General features: G+C 34.2%; 1 protein-coding gene across 6 annotated transcripts in view; it reads left to right on the top strand.

Annotated features, from left to right (window-relative positions):
• The window catches only part of PHF14 (PHD finger protein 14), a 182,497-nt gene that overhangs the window by 136,638 nt on the left and 23,066 nt on the right, over window positions 1-22,793 (top strand). Inside the window, exon 19 of one of the 6 annotated variants that reach the window (XR_006784410.1) lies at window positions 3,686-3,767. The exons of 4 other annotated variants lie outside the window; for them this stretch is intronic. Coding sequence is in view for 1 of the 2 variants with exons in the window: in XM_045828015.1 (XP_045683971.1) it covers window positions 16,293-16,304 (12 nt within the window). In the remaining variant the exon portion in view is untranslated. Of the gene's footprint in view, window positions 1-3,685; window positions 3,768-16,292; window positions 16,563-22,793 lie in introns of those variants that run through there. One more of the 6 variants, XM_045828015.1, reaches the window with a different exon arrangement.

Genomic DNA, 22,793 nt, shown 5'->3' with positions numbered 1-22,793 from the left:
GTACAATTGGTATGGGGGAAACTGCATAATAGTTTGAAGGTAGTAATTCCACTAATAATAGTTACTAATGGGTTTTAAAAGTTATTTAGATTTTGCCCTGTTATTAACTAAAGTCCATAATTTACATTAAGACTCAGTTTTTATAACAGTATATTTTGTGGGTTTTGAAAAAAATGTATGTTGTCATATATTCACCATTACAGTATCATTCAGAATAGTCTCACTGCCCTTAAAATCCAGTAGGCTGTAACCTATTTATCCCTCTGTCCCTTTTCCCAAACCCCTGGAAAACATAGATCTTCTTACTGTTTCTGAAGTTTTGCCTTCTTCAGAATGTCATATAGTTGGAATCATACAATATGTACCACAATTGATTTATCTATTCATCTAGATGTATACACACTTAGTTTGTCATATATACAACAATTTTGGTTGCTGTCAAGTTTGGGCAATTTAAATAAAGCAGCTATAAACATGTACTATGGGCTTTTATGTGGACATAAAGGGGTTCTCATTTCATTTGGGAAAAAGCAAGGAGCATGATTACTGGATCTTATGGTAAGAGTATGTTTAGTTTGGTAAGAAGGTGCCACTTTCCTTCAAAATGACTGTATCATTTTCTGTTCCCATCAGTATGCTGTCTCTTCATATCTTCCACTTATTTCTTAATTAGGTTGTTTGTTTTCTTGCTGTTGAGTTTGAAGAGTTCTTTGTGTATTTTGGGTGGCAGTCCTTATCAGGCATGTGTTTTGCAAATATTTTCTCCCAGTGTGTAGCTTGCTTTTCATTCTCTGATCAGTATCTTTTGCAGAAGAGTTTTGCATCTTAATGAAGTCCAACTTAATTTTTTCTTTTGCGTGTTTTACTTTTTACTTTTGGTGTTGTATCTAAAAAGTCATTGTCAAACCCATGGTCACCTAGATCTTCTCTTAATGTTATCTTCCTTGCTTTTTACATTTAGGTTGATGATCCATTTGAGTTAATTTTTGTGAAAATTATAAGGTCTCTGTGTAGATTCTTATTTTCATGTGACATTTAAGTGTTTCAGTGCTTTGAATTTGTTAGTATTCAAAAGTTAATTGCTGTCTTATATTCCAGCAATGAACAAATGGAATAGGACATATAAGCTATAATACCATTTTTAATTAGCACCAAAAATTAAATATGTAGGCATAAATCTTATAAAATATATACAAGATACAAGATCCATATGAGGAAAACTATAAAACTCTAACAAAAAATAACAAAACAAGTGGAGAAATATTCTATGTACATAGATAGGAAACTCAATCTTGTCAAGATGACAGCTCTTCCCAACTTGAACTATATATAAATTCAGTACAATTCCAATCAGAATCTTAGCAAATTATTTTGTGGATATTGACAAACTGACCTGAAGTTACTATGGAAAGTCTAAAGTCCCAGAATAGCCAATATAACATAGAAGGAGAAGAACCAAGTAGGAGAACTGAAGCTACCTTAAGTACAAGATTTACTATAAAGCTCCAGGAATCAAGACAATGTGGTCCTGGCAAAAGAACAGGCATATAGATCACTGAAGCAGAATAGAGAACTCAGAGAACTCTTTCTCCATATACATGTACACACAGTTTACATATATATGTAAAAGGACCTAATTTTTAGTAAAGGAGCAAAGGCAATTCAATGGAGAAAGGTATAGTCTTTTCAGCTAAGAATGTTTTTAATGCAAAGTGGTTGGGAGGTTAGATTGAGACCGTATTATAAAGGGTTGTAAATATTATGTCATGCATCTGTAATTACTGAGGTCTGTTTGAAACCCTTTAGAGCAGTGGTCCCTGACCTTTTTGGCACCAGAGACCAGTTTCATGGAAGATATTTTTCCCATGGACCTGAGGTGGGGGATGGGTTTATAGCCTGTCACCAGATGCAGCTAAATTGTCACTTGCTACTCAACGATAATGTTTTAATATGAGTCTGCAAACAATTGATTTACAATGGCCTCTGTGCCGTCAAATATCTCTGCTAATGATAATCTGTATTTGCAGCTGCTCCCCAGCACTAGCATCACCGCCTCAGCTCAGATCATCAAATGGTAGATTCCCATAAGCAGTGTGCAACCTAGATGCCTCGCGTGCGAAGTTCACAGTAGGGTTTGTGCTCCTATGAGAATCTAATGCTGCTGCTGATCTGACAGGAGGTGGAGCTCAGGCAGTAATGCAGTGATGGGGAGTGGCTGTAGATACAGATGAAGCTTGGCTCGTGGGCCTGCTGCGTACCTCCTGCTGTGTGGCCCTGTTCCTACCAGGCCACAGACCCATGCCAGTCCCTGGCCTGGGAAGGTGAGGACCCCTGCTTTAGAGGATGTTAAGAATCAGAAGAAAAGGAGTTATCATTTAGACCAGTGATTTCCAAACTTTTTCAATGAGATTTATTTTATATACTTTGTTATATGTGACTTAAAGATTTCATGGAATAAAACCATGCTAAAAATTTTGTTCTTTTTTGGATCAAAAATGCTGATTAATCTCCACCAAATTGATTTCACTTCCACTTAAAAGGGTTAAAGTAATTTCAAAAATATTGATTATTAAAAGTCAAAATGCTTTATTTTACAGCAATGAACATGAGACTCAGAGAAATAAGCTTAGGTTAATCTCAGAGTTACACAGCTAGGTAATGACCAGGTTAGTGGTAATTAGTGGTCTTCCCATAGTCATTTATTACTCTATCATTGAGCACTTCAGAAATGATTGTCATTATTATCATTAAACCTGTTCAACGATTAAAAACAGGTTTACTGAGAAAGTATAGATATCTAAAATTCTTTTCACCAACATGAGTATACTCAGACTGTAGAAGGACACACAGTGAATGATTAGGTAGAGCAACACATAGTCCCCTAAGCAAACTTTGTCGGGAGACTGAAGGCCTTCTTGTGTTGCCTGTGTTCACTGAGCACTCGCTGATTTCCTTGTCTCCCGGCATTGGAATCCACCTCTGTCTTGACTTACATACTCTGCTAAGGCCTCTAAACTTGACTTCATTCCATCCCCATTCAGTGTTTCTCACTACTACTTCTGGTACAATGTTTTCTGAGAAATTAAAGTCTCTTAGATGTACTCAGTGTCCCTATATTCTTAGTCAAATATTCTTCAAGAACACAGGCTCAGAATCAGATTGTCTAGGTATCTGTATAGATTTGGGGGTGACTTGTTCTCTCTGTGCCTCATTTCCTCTGTAATAAATAAGACCTACTCATTAGCTTTTTTTTTTTTTTTTTTTTGGCTTTTTTGTCTGTGTTGTAGAGTCTCTTAACAATGATGATGAGCCTGACTAGTACCTAATTCACTTTTCTATTTAATTGCACAGGAAAAAGAAATGAAATGGTTTTTACAAACATGGAGATTAAATATATAGCTATGTCTGGTACTTCTGAAACACTGAGAATAGCACATCTACTGTGTTTTTTTCTTTATTTGAGAACCATTAAAATTATTTTAATAGAATGTCAGCTTTATGATTTTTTAAACTATAAAATTTAAGCTTATTCAAGTGTTAATTTTTTGTATATTTTTCACAGTAAAGAAATGTGGATTTTTTCCCCCATTGAAACTCGCATCTTTGTTAAGGAGTAACAATTTCCTGCATTGGTAATGTTAAATATACTTTAGCTTTCAATTCATTGCTGTGGTTGTGTTTCCAGAGCCTGCTGTAAGAGATAAACCCATTGCAAATGAGGACAGCATTCATTTCCTTCCACCTCAGGCCACACAGAATTGATTGAGGTAATAAAATGACAGCACCCTGTAATATACTGAAGGCTCTTTAATTTGAAAACCAGTTCTAACCTGATTCAGAGCTTGTTTAAAGCTAATTTATAGCTTGTATAATTTTCAGCTGGCCGACCAAGGTAAAGGATGATATATGAAAACTGGTAAAGAATTAACCTATGATACATTCAGACCTGTCTTATTAAAGTCAAATAGTATTTAAAAACAGGTGGTGGGGAATGGTAGAAAAAATAATTAGTCATAAGCTTTGGGTGCACCTAAGTAACATTGACAGCAGTGTAAATTTCCCAACATCTTATTTCAAGCCTAGCTTCTTGTCCTTTCTTTCTAAAATCAGCTCTGTTCGAATTTCTTCTGTTTTTAAACCCCTTCATTTCTCATTACAGATTAAGGTCAGTGTGAGGCTGGGTACAGTCAGCAGCGATTGTGACTTCCACAGCGCCAGTCCTATTGTTGACACCCTGGCCATGATGCTGCTAAGTAGTTCTGTCAGCATTTTAATTACAAATAACCTTTTTCAGGATGCAAGCTGAAAGAACTTAGAGTTCTTCATTTTTATTTGGGCTTAAAAATTAGTATTTGATTAGTATTTGGCTTTTTGCCTTGTTGGCTTTTTTCATCTCTTTATTCTAGCGTATTTATTCACTTTTGACTCACAAATAACACAAGTGCCATAATAAAGTATTCTGTACTGTGAAAGAAGCCAGATTTCCAGAAATTTCTTGTCAGCATTTACAAGCAAAACATGGATTACATTTTTCTTCATGTTTAAATCTTTACATGGTTATTTTTCCCTTAAAAAATGACAGTGCAGGATGGACATATTTTTTGCCATATTCTATTATTACAGGATCCTAGAAAGTGTTGAAACTTTTAGAAGTGCATTTACAGTCTTAACCATGCTTATCACATTTGGTACATTGCACATGTTTTTGTTATCTAAGCTAAAAAAAAGAAACATAAATTTAAATATATAACTTATGTTTGTGTAAACATAAGTTAGAGACTAAGAAATTCTGTAATTTAGTCAATGAAACTTGTCTAGACATCTAGTTAGGTATTCAGACGAAAAGCCTAGTTAATCTACTTATGATGTCTGTGGTAAACATGGTCATACTTATTTTAATTACTTTTTTGAACATTATAAATAGAAATGCTTATTATAAAGTAATATATAAAGATGAAAATAAAAATTATTCAGGACTAGCCACTGCTAACATCTTGTTACTTTTTTCCTATGTGTATTTCTTTTAAGATCTACTGTCATACCACGCATGCCATGCATTCTCAGTGGGAGCAGTGTCACCCCAATGGGGCAAAAATTGGTTCTTGCAGGAGCAGAGACCAAAATTAATTGGTTTGTGACTTTCCGTTTTCTTATAACATCTTCTTGTTAGTATTTAACGTCTCTCTGGTTTTCCTGGGTGTCACCCAAGTAATACTGACACTGAGTTGGGAAGTGTGTGAAATGTACACACGATCAGTACTACAAAACAATGACAAACGGATGGTCATGACCAGGTAACTTTCAACCAATGGCTTGACCTTGGAGTGATTTTACATGCAGTGCCGTGTGTGTGCCTGTCAGCAGCCATTGCTTTCTCCTGGGTGTTGTTTATGCTTGATCCTCAGTGCTTTTGTGTATACCTAGGGCTTTAGAATTAAATAAAAATAGACTATAGTTTATACTTTAACATTACAAATATAATTTAATCCATTATTAATTGTGTCAAGTACTAAAATGAAAATGTCATGATTATTTAGCAACTAGGTATTTTCTCTCTTTTTTTTTAATCTAGTTTTGACACACTATTTATTTATTTATTTATTTATAGAGAGGGGAGGGGAGGGAGAAAGAGAGGGAGAGAAACATCAATGTGTGGTTGCCTCTCATGTGGCCCCACTGGGGACCTAGCCTGCAACCCAGGCATGTGCCCTGACTGGGAATCGAACCTGCGACACTTCAGTTCACAGCCCGTGCCCAATCCACTGAGCTACACCAGCCAGGCTAGTATTTTCTCTTATCAAGCAAAAGTTAGGGTTCACTATAAATGATTTTAAAGATCTATTTAATTTTTTAGTTATTTTTGCTGGAAATAAAATAGTTTTACTTGTTAGGACTTGATTTTATATTTTTATGTGAGTTGTAATTTGCATATTTAACAATATATATTATAATTAATATAAATAAAGATTACTCAGGAAATGTTATAAAGTTACATATTAATAGTTTTCATTTTTGATTAAAATTATATTTAGTCATTCATAATCTTGTATCAAATAAGTTCTGCTTTATTTTTACTCTTTATAATAAAGTACAACTTTACATATGCACATGACCAGATATACAGTATATATGTGGAGTTAAAATTTCATGGCAAATTTAGGAAAAAGTTTCTAAAAAGACTCTTTGGGGGATGTTAAAAAAAAACAGTTGAGAAACACTGGCATAAATGACTTTTTTTCCTGCTTTTTCTCATGATATTACATAGTAAGCATTAAAAATTTCTTTTAAGCAAAGCCAGTGGACATACTATTAAGTTAATAAGTAAAAGTGGATTCACTTGTTACCAGAATCAGTCATTACAATCAATTTCATTTGAGATTTCATTTGAGACATTAATCCATAAATGCTAGCAAATACAAGTATCCACAAAATTCTAGATCACCTTGGGATGGATGGGCACAGAGAACTAATTTTTACAGCCTGAAGACTTCTATTTTTAATTTCAAGTTTCATTTTCATTTACTTCACTGTTGGTACAATTTAAACTCATTGACTTGAATCATATAATATAAAAATTAATTTTTAAAAATTTTACTCCTTTTAAAGTGAATTTGGAGCTTATGTAACCCAAGTAATCTAGCCATACACACGTATGTGGTTGTTATATATTACTTGTTTTAACAGCTTGGGGAGGGTTTTGATTTTTAGACAAATATTTTACTTTTTTTCTTGTATGAGTAAAACTCTAATAAAAGCAAAGGCCTTAGAAATAATCTTATTACAGAAATTCAGGGAGTAGGAATGTCTGTAAAACATATGTGTGGTTTTTTTTTTTGCATCCACAATGTTTATATACATAAGCAAAATTTTGTTTTATAGCAGGAAGTTTTTTAGATATGTTCTTTCAGTCCTACTGGAATGACAATAGAAAGCACTTAGTTTTGAGTAAAAGCAAAATTTAAAGCAAAATTTGTCCCTAGAGCAGAATTGATTTATTTATAAATTTACAGTTTTATTAATAAGAAACATGTTAAGAGAAACTATTTAGATAATTTGTTTCAATTAAAAATTAGACATTTATTGATGTTAAACCTTTAGAGCCACTATTTATTTCAATGTATACTTGTTTCTTCTGATATTTGGAGAGTATTTAATACATGATTCAGTGTCATTTGCATTACACAGGAACATTAATTTTACAAACTCTGTTCTCAATTTGAGTAACTTTACATATTGACCTAGAAAAGGGCTTAATCAAGTCAGCCTAATTAAGTTAACTAATTGACACACTCTGATGAACTTCATATTGAAAGGAAATGAAAGGCAAATAGAAATCATCTGCCTTTGGTTTGAAATCAAATTTGAAGGATTTTCAAAAGTTGTATTTAAATGAATAATGTATCTATTTTACTCTAAACCTAAACATGGATAATTTAAAAAGTTAAGACAAATATCTGGAGTATGCCAACCCTTTAGCTTTGTTTTGAAAGAAATAAAAAGTAAATTACCAAAAAAATGAAATATATGACAAGTAACTTTGGTACCTTTTAAAGGTGTAGTAGATGTACAAAAAGTACAGTAAATATTTCTAGAACTGATGAGAGTTCAATCAAATATTCCATAGGATATGACTTAATGTACCAATGTACTTTTTGATCAGCTGGTCCATAAAAAAGTGACATTGACTTCTGGATTCCTGTCAGGATGGTGGGGATGAGCGGGCCTATCAGATGGTTAATTTGGATCAGGAACTTCCGAAGACCTCTGACTGGGAACCACCATCCTACACGTGCCTGCATACCACCCTGAACACGTCCCTATGAATGAGTACCACCCTGTACACATTCCCACACGTGACTCTGCATGTAGCTCTGTGCAGCAACCTTCTCGTCCGTACTATTTGTGATGTGCCCTATTTTATGACTTTCTTAAATTATACCTTTAAGACATAGGTTGTTCACAACTCACTAAACTCACATTTTTGTCTAGAGCAGAGCATGCTTGCTGTTATAATACACCCTGACTGACATGTAGGTCTGTATAGTTTTGCTTGGTGTCTAGGCACATGGATACATACCTAGAAGCAAATACAGATAATCTAGCAGGAAATAATAACTTGCTAATAATCCTAATTTTGTGTAGAGTTTTTTTAAGCTTTTGTGATGTTATCTTCTATTGTTCAGCAATGGTGCGCTATTTATAAGTCCATTTTTTCTCACCATACAATATTAATACAGACTGCAAAAATATAATATACAGTAATATTTAAAGAGACTAGAAGTTCAAGCAAAGATGTTCAAATGCTAGGATTTGAAAGAGGTTCAGGTAATAATATTGAAGTTTCTGTACTTCATGTTAAAGTGAAGGGCTTCACGCCAGTAGGATGGCAGTAGGTTGCAAATTTTGGCATTATCTGACATTGTTCCCAGCTACTTACTGACATTGAGAAATGTTTAATTCCTGGGAAACATCTCTGATATACGGTCAGTCTTGTCACATAAATGTCAAGAAGCCAATACTATTTCTGTTTTATTTATTACCTATGAGGTAATATATGCCAATTTCTATAAAATTGAAATTAAGTGAAATGTACCTTAGAAGCATGAGGTCTGTAGTCAAACAGACCTGGATTTGACTATCTACTCCTCCACTTAGTAGCTGTGCCACTCCTGAGTTTCAGTTTCCTTATTAATAAAGATAAATCTATATAGGCATGTTCTGGAGATCGGAGAATAGCATATGTAAAATGCCTAGCAAAATCTCCAGCCCATTAAATCCTTCATAAATGGCAACACATATCAGTGTGATTATTATTATTGTAGTTATTAGTATTGTTAATCTCATGTGTATCCTGATTTATGAGCAAAGTCAAGCTATTTTATTGAATGTATGTTTGATATTTCATAACCTGAGTAAGAAATGCCTAAAAATTTATAGTAGCTCTTTGCTGTCAAAAAGATTGCTTGAGAAAAACAGTATCGTCTATAAATTTGATTATTGAGACTTTTTTCTGGATTAATATGAAATTAAAGCATAGTACTATTTCACAATTTTTAAACAGTGGATTATATGGATACTGTATTTTTTATAACTATTTGAATTTTCTTTTTTTAACATTTTTTTAAAAGATTTTATTTATTTATTTTTAGAGAGGGAAGGAAGGGAGATAGAGAGAGAGAGAGAAACATCAATGTGTGGTTGCTGGGGGTTATGGGCTGCAACCCAAGCATGTACCCTGGCTGGGAATCGAACCTGTGACACTTTGGTTCGCAGTCCGCACTCAATCCACTGAGCTACGCCAGCCAGGGCTGGATACTGTATTTTTTAAGCATCTTTTAATTCAGGACTGTGTTGTTGAATTTAATATGATACTAAATTCTTTCTAATAACAGAGGCCATTAGATAGGTGGTATGTGCTCAGACTTACCCTAAAACAAGTAATGTCTCCCTTAAAAAAAATCAGTTTGTTAAAATTATAAAGCATTGACACAGGGAGAGAATTTGTTCCCCAAGTTTATTTGAGGAAAATACCAGTGTCACCTTATGTTTTATTCATAATAGTATACTTATTTATTTAGAGTAGTTGGAGTCAAAATTTAAATGTAGAAGTGACTTTATAGATCAGCTGTTCAGCTTTCTCTTTAGACCTCATTCCCCTCCAGATTATCTCTGTGGTTAAGAAATTTGGAGTTTCAGAAAATTTGTGAACAAATTGTTGAAGACCCATAATAAGTACCAGGGGCCAGATAAGGATTTTGAGTTTCTGTCTCCAAGTCCTTTTGGTCTTTCCCCTATATGGTCCTGGTGTTCAGTGCTTGTTTATGTACATTTGTGGTTAGATTTCTTTTAACCACAAATTCCCAAATGTTGTATAATTTCTATGATTACCTATGTGGGCTTATTGTTTGACATATTTTCATATAAGTTTTTAAACATTTTTTTGCATTGTGTTATATAATAGACTGACTTTTATCAAGAGCATAATTTGATATATATTTCCCATAAGGAGGTTTAATCTGTATACAGATTTGTTCTTTGATATTGCCAGCTTCATTTTCCATCAGTGGTATGTGAATCTTTTAGTATTTTTGTGTTAGATTTTTTAAACCTAGTTTCAAGTTATTTATTCCTGGCACCTGTGAGTTTTGTATTTATATCACTATATTAGTGGTATTGCTGTTTCTGCTTGATACTTCATTTCCTTATTATGCAGTCTCACAAAATGTGAAAATACTGCTTCATGAAAGAATAAAAATACTAGCATATTTTCCTCAAGTTCTCAGACTGAGAATTATTTGCCTACAAAATTTTAGGTGGCCACCTTTTGAATATCTATATCAGAAATGGCTAAATAAAATGAGTGATTTGCTTGAACAAATAGTTTTACTCATTATTTTTAACATTAGAATTGCTGAGACAAGTTTTTTTGCTGTTTCACTGTCTCAGGTGCCTCTGAGTTAAAGCAAGTAGTTTTATTGCATTTTCTCTAACATGTGCTGTAGACAACAATGTTAAATTTATTATCGATGCAAAAGCATGAATCCCAAACATGTAAAATTACTGATTTTAAATTTTCTCAGTAACCTTAGAGATCCTCAAATTTAAATGCTTGATGCCCTTTTCTGTTTTTGTAGTGGTGCCTCCAGCTATTATTCACTGCCCCGTACTGGATCATTTTTATCTACATCTTGTGTTTGTTTTGTTTATATAGAATAAATATTTGTTTTCTCATTTTTCGGAACTAAAAGAGATAAAATGGACTTGAAGTATCAGCTATAATTTATTGCTTGAAAAGAAAGGCCTTATAGTGGTATTGTACGAGAGAGAAAACTACCTAAATCATTTCAGCAGCAAGCTTATAACCAAGATAACATCAGCATTTCCCTTCTTGAAGGAAAATATATGTGTTTTCCATATATTTTAAAGTAAGGCAAGCAGTATTTTATTACAAACAATATGACAAATTTAACCTCTCACAGTCAAAGACCTACCTTAGAGAAGACTTTTTTTTTCATGGGAGAGCATAACGGCAAGCTTTGGTTTTAGCCACATTGAGTTTAGTCGCATACACGCAAGATCATCAGGAAACTCCTAAAATATATTAAGAAGTGAAATAGTGCTTATCTTAATAGTTCAGAGTTTTCTACTTTAATTCTCAAAATTACCCCGTATAAACATAGCGAGAAACTACATTAATGATATAATGGCTAGTGGATAAAAGTTGTCAGTTTGAAAAATCTAGATTTTTCTGCTCACAGAAAAAAATGTAGGTCTGTGATTTAGTATTGCTTGTATTTTTTAAAGTTAAATATTTGTATAGAATAGAAACAAGCTAACAATGCACTATTTGATATATATTACTTAATAACTAGGAATAAAAAAGGTTTTAGTTATGTTAGAAAACTTTGACTTGATACTGTCTTTTCCAACAATGAAAGGTAAAATTTTATTGAACTATATTGTATATACTAAAATATGCTTTAAATAATTTTTAAGATGGTATGTTATAGTAATTTGTAAATAAGATAAACTTCATTTAGCATGAATGTTTTCTATACATAACCATGCAGCCTTAATTTATTTTAATTATTACTATTTTCATATTGCTACTTACCTATGGTATATTCAGTAAGAAATTAAATGGCAGCTTAGTTTAAGAGCTGTGTTTTAAATCTTTTAAGTACTTTGTTTTCATTATGCAAGGAATACATATTCTCTATAGTTCACTTGGAAAAAGTAGAAAAATAGGTGAAGAAAACAAAAGTCATAACCTCTCTCCATTGACTACCACTATTAACGTATTGGTGTATTTCTTTCTAGCTTTTCTTCTTGCATTCATTTAACAAATATTTACTGAGCATCTTATTAAGTGTAAGGCCCCATAACAGTTGCTGGGAATACTAGGTGTTCGTAACAGTCTATAATGTCTGTCCTCATGATGCTTATAGTCTGTCAGAAAATACAGACAAATGACATGAAAGCTCTGGAGGAAGAACCCAAAGAACTGTTAAAACCAGAAGCAGGGGAACTAACCTGGTTTGATGGGTCCCAGCAAATATTCTTGAGAATTTTAGAATTTTAGAATATGATAAAAGTCCTCCTTAGATTCCTTTGCCATTATAGGAATCTAAGTGTGTTCTCACTTGCTCTCTCTGTCTGTCTGTCTGTCTATCATATTTTAAAAATTCCATTGGTTCTTTTGGTGAGGGTCTAGAAGGAAAAATATTCTGGTGTGCATATAGCCCTCATATCTGAAAAATTCATATCACATTAAAAACCACTATCATATCATTATCACTGCTATAAACTTAAACAGACTAAAAATGAACCAACCTCCAAAATGTCTGTTAGGGAATTAGTTCCCTTGGGCAGAAAAAAATTTAGCATTTTCAAATTATTTTTATGATAATATAAGGTTGCTTAGTCACTTGTTATATTTTATGGAAGCATTTTATTTTTTTTTCCAGTTTTAACACTACTGTTGTCCTAAAACATCTATCATAGTTTCATAGCAATTTTGTAATAATTTTATGTTAATATATTTAATTTAGTCAAACTATTTAAAGGCCTATTTTTCTAATCAAATAATCATGTGCTTTGTTTTTACCATTGTAATGTTAATGAATGTGAAAAGTAGCATGTATTATAGATATATGTAATAGAACCATAATCCTATTTCATTAAAACAGTAATTTAACAATATCATAGAATACTAACCCTTTTATTTTTTTTGTTTCATGTATTTTTATTCTATACTCTATGCTGTACATTACCAATTCTAAACTTGTTTATTAGTATTAGAAAGTAAACTAAGGAAAATAAAAAACATTTAATATTTAAAAATTTTTTGTTAAAACAATGGCAAATAAGCTCTTGAATATGTTGGGCCTAAATTTTTCATTATTAATTACATTAAATTAATTATATTAAAATGTTTCATTGGAAAATCTAGACTTCTAACACTATGTTTTATGACATAGTTTCTAGTGCTTTACACATTTCCTATAATATTTACATATTATATTTACATACTCAAAATTATATTTTGAAAGTAAACAATTTTGCTATGATCTAAGCCTTTGTTTTTAAATCAATACCAAAAGAATATCAGATAAAATAGTCTTTCGCAGATTCCACTCTTTTGTGTTTTTTTATTGTTATTCAAGTACAGTTGTCTCCATTTGCCCCCACTCTTCCCCCCATTCCAGCCATCCCCACCTCCCACCCTCAATCCCACCCTGCTTTGGTTTTGTCCATGTGTCCTGTATACTTGTTCCTGAAAACCCTTCCCTTTTCTCCCCCCATTATCCCCTCCCACCTCCCCTCTGGTCACTGTCAGTTTGTTCTTAATTTCAATGTCTCTGGTTCTATTTTGCTTGCTTGTTTGTTTTGTTGATTAGGTTCCACTTATTGATCACATCATCACTTTTTAGCTATTTTTATTTTTATACTACAGGAAAACTTCCAAATAGTTATCTGTGCTCAGTACCTCCATTTTCTCTACTTCCTCCAAAACTGGAAATGTTTTAAAAAATAAGTATAAGAGTACAAACTATTATATACCTCCCCATTAAGTCAAGCAGAGAAAATTCTCAGAATATTAAGTTGAGGTTGAACATTATATTGAAGTCAGGAAGATTATTCTGATTTGACTGTTTATGATTGGGTGTCTAAAGCAACATATTGGGTTGGCCAAAAAGTAAGTTTGTTTTTTCCAAAAGATGGCTCTAGTAGCGTTTATTAGTCTTTAACTTAATTCAAAACAATTTTGTTAGAGTGTTTTGTGACAACTGTCATATCAGCATGCATTAAAAAATTTAAAGTTGGTGAATTTTGTTCCATTTTAAAGATGGAAGAAAACATGCAACATTTTTGGCACATTATGCTTTATTATTTCAAGAATGGTAAAAATGCAACTGGAACACAATAAAAGATTTGTGCAGTGCATGGAAAAGGTACCATGACTGATCAAATGTGTCAAAAGTGGTTTGCAAAGTTGTGTGCTGGCGGTTTCTCACTGGACAATGCTCAACAGTCAGGTAGACCAGTTGAAGTTGATAATTGTCAAATCAAGACATTAATTGAGAACAATGTTACACCACACGGAAATAGCCCACATACTCAAAATATCCAAATCAATAAAGTTATTGGTGAAAATGAAAAAAGTATCTTATTTTGCAAAAAAAAAAAATACAGACTTTTTGGCCCATGCAATATATACACATTTTTTTTAAAAAATAGCATTTATAGAAGTCTGCAATATGTGTTTCTTTCATATATACAGCTCCATACGGTCATTTTCAGCATAACTAGGAGATGAAAATATAAAAGGAGATGGAAGAATGTTCTATTCACAGTAAAGGCATTGAACTCACTCTTTGTGCAAATCAGCACTGGAGTTGTTTTCTGTTTTTTGTGCAGATTGAAAGTCTTAGAAACCAGGATAAAGAATATATTACATATTGATTTTAGGGGAGGGGTATTTTATGCTGCAGGAAAAGTTTGATTAATATGGGAGATACAAAAATATAATATTCAACAAAAAGCCCTGGCACCTCAAGAGTAATTTTGCTATGATTCTCTTGGTCTTCCCACCGTGCTTCCAGTCGTCACATCCATGTCTCCGAAATTAAGGAGGGAAGCAGAAGTACACAATGACATCTGCCAGTCCTTCTTTAAACTGTTCCAGCTAGGCTTTCATCTCTGCTACTCCACTGAAGTGGTTGTCTTAACAATTAAAACGCCTTGTCACTTAAAATCCCTTTGTTGTCAGACTCCATAGTCATTATTGTCCCTGTCTGAATCTTACCTGAACACTCAACACCATTTAATTATATTGATCATTTCCTCTTCCTCAAAACATTTTATTATCTTGGTTTATATTGCCCCCCCCCAATAGTTCCCTAATTTTCTTCCTGTATCTTTGCTGAATTCCCCACTATACCTAAGTTTTATTATCATGGCTTAGTCCTTGGGACCCCTTTTTCTCTGTTTGTATATTGTTGCCTAGATGATTGCATATAGTCTCATAATATTGCTGTGTTGGGACTTAAAACTTCTAATAAGGAGCTCTGAACAAATAGCTAAAGATTGTCTCAAGTTTAATGTCAAAACAGAATCATTGTTTCCAGATCCTTTCTCATTCCCATCAGAACTTTCTTTTCACATAATTTTTTCCCAACTCACCTCCACCATATTTGGGTACCAAAAAACAAAGGCATCATTGTTAATTACTGTCTTTTGTTCCCTCTATCTGCCTATCAGCCCGCCCTGACTCTCACCCATATCGTAATTCTTTTCATTCCCACCACTGCTGTAGTACTTGGAGCCGCCATCATTTCTGATCTGGACCATGGCAGTAGCCTTCTCCCTTATTTACTTATTTTTATAAACCTAACGTAACCTCTACTCTTATTCTCTATACTGCAACCACAATATGCTTAAAACTCAAAATCAAATCATATTACATAAATTCTTAAATCCCCAATGGGTTCTTATTTTTGCAAATGGAATAACCAGTATGGCTGCTGTAGTCTCACCTAACATTTCATCTCCTGCCAGGTATGCTGACCTTTCTGGTGCTCAGACTGGCTGAGCTCATTTGTACTGCAGGGCCCTTGCCCTTGTTCCTTATGCCTGGAGTTCTCTTCCTATGTGACCAGTTCCTTCAAATCTTTTAGGTTTCAGCCTGAATTCACCTCTTAAGTAGAGGGACTTCCCTGACTACTTTGTTTAAGAAAAAGTGCGCTCTATCCTTTCCCTCTGTTTTTTTCCTACTACATCAAAATATGAAATTATTTATCTCTTAACAATGTACTGTGTATCTTTCCCTGTGGGAATTTAAGATCCATGTGGACAAGGACATACTATTGTTGATCGCTTGTTTCTCCAGCTCCTGGAGCAGAACCCGGCACACTGAGGACACTCATATATTTGCAGGTTAAGAAATGAATAGAAAACATTTCTGTATTACATGTGCAAGTTTGTGTGCTTCTTCATATAATAATTAGCATCTTTATTGAAATGCTAAAATTATACTTAGAAAAGGAAGTGAAACTTGGCATTTTTATTCTTGTAAAAAGAAAAAAGCACTTCAACCATGTACTTCTGAGCTCAACATTGGGCCACACTTTTTTGAAATATGTCTTAAACTTAATAATAGCTGCCATTTTTTTGAGCACCTACTGTTACAAGCATTTTACTGGTAAAATTTGTGTGCATAATTCTATTTTTAATTTCCCAAATCATCACTTGTGAGTTTAGTTAGGGTTTTTTATTTTTACATTTTACAGGTGAGAAACTGAGGCTGAGAGGTCACGTGCCCCGCCCAAAGTCACACCAACAGTAACTGCCAAAGCAGGATTCAGAGAGTTGTGTGTGCGGTGCCAAAGCCCATATACGTTCTCCATTGTGCTCTTGTAGGTGTCTGGCGTAAGAAAATCACACAACTTGGTTTTTCAACATAGGATCACTTCAACTCACAGAATATGTACATATACAAACACAAATCTCAGCAACTTGTTTTGTTTTTATACATGCTCTGTTTTTGCCAACATTTGATTTAAAATCATTGATTCGTTATGGTCAGCACTGACTCATCATGGCAGGCAGTTCCAGGCAGCACCTTAGGAGACATGAATTCCGATCCCAGCTCTGTTACTGGAGAGCTGCGGGGCCCTGGGGAAGTCAGGCATGCCAAGGATGGCTCCTCTGTCCGCAGAGCTAAAAGAATGGATCAGATGGCCCCTCCTCTAAGTGAGGTACCTCCTAGCCCTACAGTCTTATGGCTCTTAATAGAGAAGAGTGGTCTGGAAAAGACTATTGAAATTTGTTGTAGGTTGGCAACTGATTTATCTCTTGAATGTGAGCTGCTTATTTAATGATTTGCTTTTCTTAGAAATACACATAGTGGGCAGTATTCTTGCTTTAAGCAGTCTTAAAATTTAGGGAGGTAATTAGAAGAATGTAGATACAGAATTTAAAAGCTTTGAATAATCTATGTTGTATTGTTACCTACCATTGATTATCCTCATGTTATCAATAAAGGCTCTCACTGAATTATCTTAGTTTGTAACAGTGTTTCATTTGATCTCTTGACATTTCCAGGTACACACAAATAGGGATGGTTTTACTTCCTCTTTTACAATTTTATACTTCATGTCTTTTTCTCTTGCTTAGTACTATTTGCAAGTATATCCAAAACAAGATTACTTAATAGTGGTATATTTATCTTCACCCTAACTGTAGCAGTAATGTTTCTAGTGTGCGATGCTAGCTTTGAGCCAAAACCTATGTTCTGTTAAGAAAGTATAACATAAATATACATGCAAAATGTAATGTTGAAAATAAACTGCAAGTCGTAGAAGAATATATAATATAATGTCATTCCTATAAAGTGTTAAAGTATAAAAACACACCAGGGAGTGGTTAATATCAAATTCCATGTACAAGGGAGGGAGGGAGGGAGGGAGGGAGGGAGGGAGGAAGGAAGGAAGGAAGGAAGGAAGGAAGGAAGGAAGGAAGGAAGGAAGGAAGGAAGATGGGAAGACTGGATGGGGCAGAACTCTCCAGAGGGCTTCATAAGTGTTCTAAATTATGGTTATGATGATTATGTTTGCAGCATTTCATAACAAAATCTGATTTATGAGGAAACTTGGGAGGTGTCTGCTAACTAGCTATAAACAATGTAGGAGACAAATTCAATACACCTGCCCTGGTTTTTGTGTGGCTCAGTGGTTGAGACTGGACTGCGAAGCAAAAGGGTCACAGGTTCGATTCCCAGTCTAGGGCACATGCTTGGGTTGTGGGCCAGGTCTCCCGTGGGGGGCACTCGAGAAGTAACCACACATTGATGTTTTTCTCCCCCTCTTTCTCTCTCCCTTCCCCTCTCTAAAAAATAAAATAAAATCTTTTAAAAAATATTTTTAAAAAATTCAATATATCTTCACATTTCAAGTGTACAAAAGTCCTGAGAGCAGAGATCAGCTCTATTCTCCTTTCTGCTGTGAACATGTGATAGGTAGTCGGTGTTCACTGGGTAATTATTGACTGAAAATACGGAGGGAAGGTAAAAGGAAGGGAGGATATTTTTCAGTAGTTTTCTCTCTCCTCATTCTTACATATAAATCATTAAAATCATTAACCTTTTAAGTAAATCTTAGTTTAAATAAGACATATAGATGTTGAAAGCCTAGTTTTCCTAAAGAACAGACTGTTCCTAGGTTTCCCATGCAGAAATACTGCACGGTATTTTTGGTGCCGCTTGTAGTATACGTGAAACATGTAACACAGAGTCATTGTGGGGTAGCTGCCTGTGTGCCGAGTCCTAACGATGACTCAGGCTGCCTGCTTTCAGAGGGGACAAAATGAAAATGCTGTCACAGTCTCAAAGGCCCCTTAATGTTGAATTCCTGTTTCATTATTGTTTTGATATTGACTATATTAAGGCATTTCTAACTGGTAAAATGCAGAATATACAGTTTATACAAGGGAGGGCAAAGGGGGGTTTACAGTTGTAATACAAATACAGTAATTACTAATACAAGGACAAACTGTTTCCTGTCCTTGTAACTGTAAGCCTATGTTTGCCCACCCCATGTCCTATTTTAAGACAAAATTGAATCAAGGAGAGCTACATCCTATTTATGTATTTTCTGTCTGTGACAAAATGCATACCAGTAATTAAAAAAAAATAAGTAAAATAACTTCTTAAAAACCCTCTCATAGTGCAATAGAGAATTTTAATTTCCTTTGTAATTGTTGAGCATCTCTATTATGAAAACACTTTTGAAACATTTAATGTATTTTTTGACTTATCAGTATGGTTGCCACGTAATGTGATATGAAATCATTAACTTTTATTTTCTCATTTTTATAAACTTAAATGTATAACTTCATTTGTTGTTAACTATTGCATTATATCAGAATTTTTATATACAATTTAACAGCATACTAGGATTTTTTTCAGTCTCTTGAGTTTGAACTCTCAACATTCCCAAGAGTCCTCAAGAGTCCTTCACGGACCTTATGAATCTTCTTCTTACAAATAGAGGCTATTTTTTCTTTCTCGGAAAGTAAGCTTTTGTGTTAGTAGCTGCCAAGGAATTGAGAAAGCCATGGACCTTGATCATAAATCCTCTTTACATGAGCTATTTTGAAGAGCAGTCATCCCAGGGTAATGGCAGCATTTTATGCTGCTCAGAAAGCGATTTTTGTGACATCTTCACAATACCCCTTTGTGTCCTCAACTATTTCTGTATCCTCATGAGATTTAGGAAATCTAACACAACAAATCCTGAACATTGTCAGGGTGCTTGGAAACTGAAAAGCAGTTGGTGTGTTTATAAATAGTCTTCAGGGAGCAGCACCGTTGGCCTGTTCCGGATTTGACGGCTGCTTTGGGATCAGTTCTACAAGGTAGACCTAGGACGTTTTGTATACCTGAGTAATTAATGACGTTGATATCTATTGGACAAAAATTAAGTTACTTTGGAAAAGGATGCGAAGCCTCCAAACTGTATTGATCATGAGCAATTATAACTATCCATGTGTTACAGTGGAGAGAGAATTCTTTGGAGTCAGAGCTGAGTTTGAAACCTGGCTCCTCCTCTACTAGTATGTGACCAAGGGCGTTCCTCAGTGTGTCCAGTCCTCAGTTTCCTCAGTGGGACATGGGAATGATGATACTTACCTTGCCTGGCATTTGTGGTGATTACATAGGAGGCATGTAAATCCTTGTTATTTAATAAGTACTAAAGGAGACAAAACTATTTTTATTTTTGTTTCCCATACATCTATATAGTAGGGAATTCGTTCATAGATTCAGAAATATTCATTGAGAGGCTATCTGTGATATGATAGCCTCACCAGCGCCTGAGGATACTGTGATAAGCAAGGCAGAAAATCTGCCGTCTTGGAACTTACACTCTAGTGGAACGAGGGCAAGTGATCCCCCCGCCTCCCTGCCAGAGTTGCACAGCTTTGGACACTGTATCAGTCAGGATTTGAATCTAGGCTTGCCAGTAGCTGACCACAAAGCCGTTTCCTCTGGGACACAATTGCACAGAAGAAGCAGGACAAATACACAGCATGTGTGGAGTGACCATCCGTGAGCACTGTGTAATGCTAGAACCAGAACAGGCTAACAGCGAGTACGGCCTGCCTTTCCGTGCCATTTCCCACTCCTGTCTTCTCTGTCCCTGGGCTTCAGCGGACTTGGAACTTTCTCCCTGTTCCCTCTACCTGGAGTGCTCATCCCTCTATTCCTTACCTTACCTGTCCTTCTTATCCTTCAGCTCTCAAGGTATTTGTCATTTTCAGGAGGGTAGGGGCCTTCCCTAAAACTTGTAGATTGTTCTATCAAAAGTATTTTGAGGCAAAGTCAACTTTTTTTCATGCATGAAAAACTAATGTGCCATAGGAGATGTGTTACTTGAACGTCTAATGAGCAATTAATTTCCAATAAAACTGTGAAGATTAATGGGTTCACTCTGGGAAAAATAGCATTCAACTTGAAATAGATATTTGAGGCAACTTAATCGGTTCACTTGGGAGTAAAGTTTTAAAAATTCGCTTTCCAAACATAAGTTTATTCCTGAAGGATGTAGTCTTCAATATTGGTTATCTTAATGAAAGAGCAGTGTAAGTTACGTTGAGAAGTATTTGTGTTTAAAGATTCGCCATACTAACCTTTGAGCATGGGGGGTGCTGTAGCCCAACTCTATAGAATATTAATCATTAAAAAAATTCTCCTTATGAATTGTCATGGTTCAGTTTTCTTCCCTTCACGTTTACATGCCCAATGAACATTATGATACGCTTTCTCCACTGCAGTGCGGTTTTATGCACAGCTGTCTGCCTCACTGGAACACGGGCTCCTCTGGGCAACAAAACCTCTTACTCGTCTTTATTATTTCTATCACCTTGCCCGCTGTCTGACACACCATCGTTCAGTAAACTTTTGTGGGAAGAAGAAAGGAAGTATTCTAGGAATAGATTTTACTTAAAGAGTCAAGACCATCTTTAAAAGATCAATGTTTTCAAGTGAGTCAAAGGACAACTGTATTCCAGACTCTTTGAAAATGAGATTGCAGTCAAGTCTGTCACTGTGTTGCAAAAGAAAATCAAAATTGGTTTTTAGCTTTTGATTTACTAACAGTTTCATTTTGTTTTGATATTTGTACACAGTTTAGTCAGTGTGAAATTAAATGATGGTGCTGTGGAGAAATTTCTTTTGTTAAGTGAAAGTATATCTTTTCTTCCAGATAGTAGTCAGATGTTGTTTTGGAATCTCTAACTAAAGGTACTGAAATAAAACGTCAGTATTAGTAGGGATAGCTACTATCCCCACAAAAACTACAATATGAAATAATACAGGCAAGTCTTCTTATATCTTATTATATTACCAGTTGAATATTGTCCTAGTGGTTCTTAAACTGCATGACTGAGTCCCAAAAATATGACAATGAATGTCATATGGAAAACATCAGTCAGTGTTGCTGAATAACTGTGTGGTTTTGCTAGTGAGCAATAAACACTTACTTATACTGTGCAGTCTGCAGTGTGCTGCTCATATCAGAGAAATCCTAAAACCTCACTATCCATAACTCTGATTGCTTCAGCATGCTATTTTGATGAGAAACTTTATAGTATTTGAAACCAAAGTATATATATTCCTAAATCATCTAACAAAGGGTATTTGCTTACTTGTCTGTACTTACTTTGTGTTGAGATAACTTTAGATTTTAAGAGTTGCAAAAATTGCTTAGAGTATGCAATTCTTATGTTAACATCTTATGTAAGCATAGAACAATTATTGATCATAAACCTTAGCATAATATTATTAAGTAAACTATAGAGTTCATTTGTATTTTACTGGTTTTGCCAATTGTCCTTTTTCTAGCCCAGGATCCCCTATTTCATTTTGTCATCATGTCTCCTCCAATTCATGACAGTTACTCCCTTGTCCTTGCCTTTCATGACCTTGACACTTTGAAGAGTACTTTGTATTTATTTTGTAGACTATCTCTTAATTTAGATTTGTCTGTTACTTTTCATGATTAGATTAAGGTATACATTACTGGGAAAGCTACCAATTCAAGAACCATGGTTATTGCTTATATTAATGAATAAATAAAATATGCTATAAATAAGTAGTTTCTAGCTTGTATAATGAACTAAGTTATTGTTGAATAATTTCTAGTCATAATAAACAGTGCATGCATCTATGAAAGTTTTAATTAGTTAATAACTGATTCTTCTTATTCAACCTGGAGATCTCTTAGTGATAGAACTATCTATAATTTGGTGATCTTGCATATCTCAAACATTTTTTGACATTATTTTACCTTTAATTTGGTAGAATTTTTTAAATTCTTGGGGATTTAAACCTGTATGTTTGTATTTGGGGCAAAAACAACATATGTGTACCTGTTGGGAAAGCAGAGGTTTATATGTAATCTCTTTAAATATTATCACATTTTGGATTTTTGAGATTTAGTGATAGTATATGATATATGCAAAAACATTTTCTAAAGAACCTCTTTAAATGTTATATCTTCATAGACCATAGACTTTAATTAATATATATTGGACATATGGTATACTCATTTGACAATATATTTATGTTGGCCAGTTATGGGATTTGAGGGATTTTTTCCTATAATTATTGCTAACTACATACCAACTTACCAACCTAAATATTTAAAAAGCAAGTAATATCTTTTAAATGAAAAATGTTATAACTGAAGGGAAGTTACCAATGTGGGGCCTCTAGTGTACAGTTCTAGTGTATA

Source organism: Phyllostomus hastatus, unplaced genomic scaffold, assembly GCF_019186645.2.
Source record: "Phyllostomus hastatus isolate PE091 unplaced genomic scaffold, TTU_PhHast_1.1 phas_scaffold_78, whole genome shotgun sequence".
Taxonomy (NCBI): domain Eukaryota; kingdom Metazoa; phylum Chordata; class Mammalia; order Chiroptera; family Phyllostomidae; genus Phyllostomus; species Phyllostomus hastatus.
This window is presented reverse-complemented; position numbering and strand designations above follow the sequence as displayed.